This window comes from Euphorbia lathyris, chromosome 5 (assembly GCF_963576675.1).
Source record: "Euphorbia lathyris chromosome 5, ddEupLath1.1, whole genome shotgun sequence".
Taxonomy (NCBI): domain Eukaryota; kingdom Viridiplantae; phylum Streptophyta; class Magnoliopsida; order Malpighiales; family Euphorbiaceae; genus Euphorbia; species Euphorbia lathyris.
In genome coordinates, this window is record NC_088914.1 from 86,875,246 (window position 1) to 86,881,203 (window position 5,958).

General features: G+C 35.3%; 1 protein-coding gene across 1 annotated transcript; it reads right to left on the bottom strand.

The window, feature by feature from the left end:
• Window positions 1-2,980: 2,980 nt before the first annotated feature.
• Window positions 2,981-4,031, bottom strand: LOC136230306 (ethylene-responsive transcription factor 4-like). The gene has a single exon (XM_066019346.1). The coding sequence runs from the start codon at window positions 3,950-3,952 to the stop codon at window positions 3,278-3,280; it is 675 nt and encodes a 224-aa protein (XP_065875418.1). The 5' UTR covers window positions 3,953-4,031; the 3' UTR covers window positions 2,981-3,277.
• Window positions 4,032-5,958: the final 1,927 nt, after the last annotated feature.

Here is a 5,958-nt window from a genome sequence, read left to right on the forward strand (position 1 = left end):
TTGGTTTCAACATTCATCTTCTTATTACCATGCATTGTGATAGTAAGTCTGTCATTGCTTTAGCCCAAACACTACCTCCAATGGTAAAACAAAGCATATGGACATTGATTTCCATCTTATACTAGAACACGTCAGAAATGGCTTCATTCATACCCCCTACTCATAACCAATTTACATACCTCTTCACTAAATCTTGCAGTCTCGAGAATATGTGACCAGCTTTGTCACAAAGCTGAATCTGGTTGCCAGCTTTGTCACAAAGCCGAATCTGGTTGCTAGCTTCCATGCTTCATCTTGAGGAGGGGTTGTGAGAATACTATTATGCATGTTATTATACACCATGCATGGAACTTACTACAATACATGCAACTCTATCTAAATGCAATGCAACCCTGGCTAATTTAGTTTTAGCGAATCTGTGTCGCTGACACGACTTGATTTTCACGGTTTTATATGATGGTTCATGTTAGCCGACCCCGAATCATTTCGGGACTAAGGCTTTGTTGTTGTTGTTGTTGTTGTTGTGGTTAACTAACTATTTCTTGTTAGGTTAGAATTAAGTTAGTTAAATCTTCTCATTTCCATTTAAACCGTATATAATGGTGTTGTAAATAAGTAAATCCTAATAAAATGAAACTACATTCCCTTTTTCTCAAAGTTTCTTACCTTCCAATACATTTCACATAAATTTATATATATTCTCAAAATTTCATTTAATAATTTTGGAACACCCACGATTAAAGAACGAGTATTTTCCGTCCAATTTTTTAGAATAAAAGATTCCTCATCAGTGGCTTTTGGAGATGAGTATTTTCCGTCCAATTTTGAGAATAAAAGATTCCTCATCCCCGACATTTGGAGATTTTTTCGGAATATCTATCCTCATTAGAGCGAAACTCTAACAAAAATAAAGAATTAAAATCAGACATTTTTTTAGAGTATCTATCATTGTTGAGGCAAATCTCTAACAAGAATTGAGAATTCATGATCAACAAGGATGAGAAATTCATGCTCTCATTGATGTTCTTTATCCTCATTGGAGCGATTCTTGATCTCCTTCTTTGTTGGAGCGAATCCCCAACAAGAATGAAGAACTATAAAAGGAATGCAAGCTCACAAGTTGCTAAACTGATTTCAGCGACAAAACTAATAGAAAACTAATTGCCTTTTAACTAACTAATTGCAATTGCTGACGTGATACTCTTTACGGGTTAAGTAAAAAAGTTAATATTGTTTAATAAATTTATATACTATACTTAGAATTTCATTTAATAATTTTGGAATACTCACCAATAAGGAAAGAGTGTTGTCTGTCCTAATTTTGAGAATTCAAGATTCATCATCCTTGATTTTTTGAGATTTTTTTGAAATCTCTGTCCTTATTGGAGCGATTCTTGATCTCTGTCTTCATTGAAACGAACCTTAACAAAAGTGAAGAATTAAAATCGGGGATTTTTTGAGGAATCTCTATCCTCCTCGTAGGAAATCTCTAACAAGAATGGAGAATTCATGCTCTCATTGAAGTTCTCCATCCTCATTGGAGCGCTTCTTCATCTCGATCATCATTGGAGCGAATCTCCAACGAGAAAGAAGAATTAAAATCAGAGATTTTTTCAGTATCTCCATTCTCGTTGAGGCATATCTATAACGAGAATGGAATATTCATGCCCTCATTGAAGTGAAAAAAGGTTGAAGTTCTTGTTCCTCAATGGAGTGATTAAGGAGTGATTCTTTGATCTCCGTTTTTATTGGAGCGAATCTCCAACAAGAATGAAGAATTAAAATTGGATTTTTTTTCGAAATCTCCATTCTCTTGAGGCAAATCTCTAACAAGAATTGAGAATTCGTGCTTAACAATAATGAGAAATTCATGCTCTAATTGAAGTTCTCCATCCTCATTGGAGCGATTCTTGACCTCCTCCTTTATTGGAGTGAATCTCCAACAAGAATGAAAAATTATAAAAGGAATTCCAGCTCACCAATTGCTAAACTGATTTCAGCGCCAAAACTAACTGAAAACTAATTGTCTTTTGACTAACTAATTGTAATTGCTCACATGACACTCTTTTAGAGTATTAAGTAGAAAAGTTAATATTACTTAATAAACTTACTATACTTAGAATTTCATTTAATAATCTTGGAATACCCACCAATAAGGAAAGAGTGTTCTCGGTCTCAATTTTGAGAATTCAAGATTCCTCGTTGCGATTTTTGGAGATTTTTTTTCGAAATCTTCATTTCTATTAGAGCGATTCTTGATCTCCGTCTTCATTGAAACGAACCTTAACAAAAATGAAGAATTAAAATCGGGGACTTCTTAGGAGTCTCTATCCTCGTTGCAGCAAATCTATAACAAGAATGGAGAATTTATGTTCTCACTGAAGTTCTCCATCCTCATTGGTGCGCTTCTTCATCTCGATCATCATTAGAGAGAATCTCCAAATAGAATAAAGAATTAAAATCAGAAATTTTTTTAGTGTCATCATTCTCGTTGAGGCATATCTCTAACGAGAATGGAGAATTCATGCTCTCATTGAAGTGAAAAAAGGTTGAAGTTCTCGTTCCTCATGAAGCGATCCTTTTATCTCTGTTTTTATTTTAAAATTGGATTTTTTTTTTCAAAATCTTTGTTCTCATTGAGGCTTCCAAAATCTTCATTCTCATTGAGGCTCTCTAACGACGAATGCACACTCTTAGTTGAAACGAAAACGAAAACGAAAACGGTTGATCTCTATCCTACTAGTAATCCTACTAATTATCCTACTAATTTGTTAGGAAATAATATGACATAGTGATGTATGAATTTAGAAAATAGAAAGTAACATTAAAATCAATAAACGAGCTATAGAAATAGAAATTAACCTTCAATTAATCATAAGATTAACACAAAAACCGAATTGAATTAGCTACCAATAGAAGATAAGATAAGATCTACATTCCTTTTTTAAAATAAATGAAAACCCATTGAACAACATTTAAATAAAATAAACAAAATTATTCAATTAGAAGTCATAATTTCCATTAGAATTACCAGAAAAAACAAAAAATAACAGGTAAGAAATGAGAGTTTACAACAAAAACAACTTTTGAAAAATTAAAATTTACTCCCTTAGTTGCAAAAAAAACCCTTCTTTGATCCTAAACTTATTTACATCCATCGATAATCCATTAAACAAACATCATCGATCTTTTACGCTACAACATAGATGATTAATTAGTCTTAATAATCAAGGTTAAGCAAAAACAAAAAAAAAAATTAACAATCATCTCATCATCATCAAGCGTCTTCAAGCGGCGGAGGAAGGTTAAGATCGAAATCCATCGCCGGTTTGCCGTCCACGACGGAAGACGAATCAGAATCACTCTGCGTTCCACCGTTAAAATCATTTCCACCTACCGTCTCAAACCGGAGAGGAAATTGCTGCGTAGTCACATTCACATACTCAGCCGCCGCCTGCCTAACACTCCCGTCGAAAAACCAAATCGGACCTCCACCGCTCATCACGTTCTGCGGCTGATAAACAAACGGAAACCTTCCAACAACCGCACTCACGGATCGGATATTACTGTTACGATTCATCACCTCACGCGCTGCCGGAGGACTCGAGGATTCCACCGTGCTACACTGGCTCGGCGTCTGATTATTTTGATTATTATTATTAATATTATTATTATCAATCGGAATAGGAGAAATAACCTTGGTGTTGATCGGAGCAAGGGTTTCGGTAGGGAAAGGGAAGTTAGTTTTCGCTTTGGAGCCACGAAACTCACGCGCCGCCTTATCATAAGCTCTAGCTGCTTCCTCAGCGGTATCAAATGTGCCTAGCCAAACACGGCTTTTCTTCCCGGGATCTCGAATTTCGGCGGCGTATCGGCCCCAGGGCCTCTTCCTGACGCCTCTGTAATGCATCTCTTTCTTTTCTGTGAGGTTGATTCTCTCTTTCGGAGCCATTTTGTGGAGTTTTGAGATTCAGATTTGGTGAAAATCAGGTGGCCGGAGAAGGGAATGGGGGTTTGATGTTTAGGAGGAGAAGTGGGGGGGAATGGGATTTATAGAAAAGGAAAGAAGGAAAGAGAGGTTGAGTCAACGATTAGTTTGACTGGGGGGCCGCCGCCCAAAAGATGAGAGTGTGGAGACAAAATTGTGAAAAAATTATAATGTTGTCCAGGTTACGTGGCACACGGTAATTTCGAGACAAGTAGCGATTTTGGCCGGCACTGCTTTAACAATGGGTTATTTCACGGCTTGACTTTTGGGGTTATATTACTTTGCTTTTATTTAATACTCTTCTTAATGAGCGCGTGAATCACACGTTCGTATTTACATATTTAGTGTGAACAATATTACAAAATCAATTTGGTTCTGTAATCGAGCCGAGTCGAGCGGTGACTTGCTCAGACTCAGTTTGTTATATTTTAACAAGTTCGAATCGAGTTTTGAGTTTGGTTGGAGCTGAAATTTATGTTCGAGTTCAGTTCGTTCAGAAATACATTTTCACGAACTGTTTATGAGCTAACTCGTTTATTTTGTTCACGAGCTTAGCTCGTGAGTTGCTTATTTATTTTGTTTGTGAACAACTTGTTAAGTATGTTCATGATTGAAGCTTGTTTATTGTGTTAACGAAAATGAAATAACCTCAAATAAAACAATAACACGTTTAGTAAATGAAATAATACAATTTTCTATACGTAAACACTAACAATCTCGTTTTAATCATTAAATAAAAAATTAGTGTGCGGAGAGGGAGGTGAAATTAAAAGAGGAATGAGAAGAGATGAGGAGAATTCAACTCTAAAGTCCTTCCCTACCATATCCTTCTAACCTAATATTATAATCATATCAAATTATAATTATTAATATATAAATAATATTCGATATTATTCATGAGTTTATTTACGAACCTTTATCGAGGTTGTTCAATAACATTACAGTAGAATTCGTTCATGAACGTGTTCACGAGCCTATAATCGAGCATGCCCGCAACTTTTCTAGCTGAGTTTTGTCGTGCTTAACCTCAACACACAAATGACTTCAAAACGAAAATTTTCAAGAATTAAAGTTCCTTAGAATATCATTAACGAATTGGATTTTTTATTTTTAGCCGTCAACGGTCGTTTTGAGACGTTAAGTGGCCACCGGTGTTAAAAGGTGTAAAGTTCAGTGGCCATACCGGGAAAAATGAAGTTTAGTGGTCGTAATGTGAAAATGGATAAAGTTCAGTGGCCATGGGTGTAATTTACCCATTGAAATTATAATACGTTAAAATTAAATAAGTTTTTTCTTAAAAAATTTTAGACTATTTTAAGATATTATCTCTATTAATTAGGAGAAATAATGTAATTTGGTTCGATAGAAAAACACCGAAGTAAATATTCAATCCGGATTCATGTGGTTTGGTTTTTGGATTTTTCACTTCAGTTTTGCTCATACATATTCAGCAAATGAATGGAGCGTGGATTATACTCGCTTAAGGTGCGAATGTCGAAAATAGAGATGACAGAAGACCAATTCTAACGACTACGGACAGTGTTATCCACAATATCGCCGTCAATTCCTCTATAATAGCCATACTCCTTTGGAATAGCTCTACGACCGACAGTTAAGTGAGAGAAAATACTATCCACTGAACTAGTGACACGTGTCAGTTGATTTCGCTTGACGCGTCCTCATTTTAGTATTACAATACACACAACAACGACGGCAGGCAGCAACAAGATCCGTGTTGCCACACTATTTTTCTTTTCCATTTAAATTTTAAATTTAGTAAAAATACGGATTAATACGATAATATAATTTGAAAAATTAAATTATTTGTTCATTTATGATCAATATAATAGAAATGGAGAAGGTTTTCTTTTTTGGCAAATTTAGGGATCTGTACGCTAGTTTTAGCGGAAATTTGGGGTTTATACTTCGGGCTTGAACTAGCTTTAACTAGCTTGACGGTTTGGGCTCCG

What these genes read in the sequence shown, in the direction of transcription:
- LOC136230306 (XM_066019346.1), bottom strand. Translation starts at nt 3,952, where the DNA reads ATGGCTCCGAAAGAGAGAATCAACCTCACAGAAAAGAAAGAGATGCAT.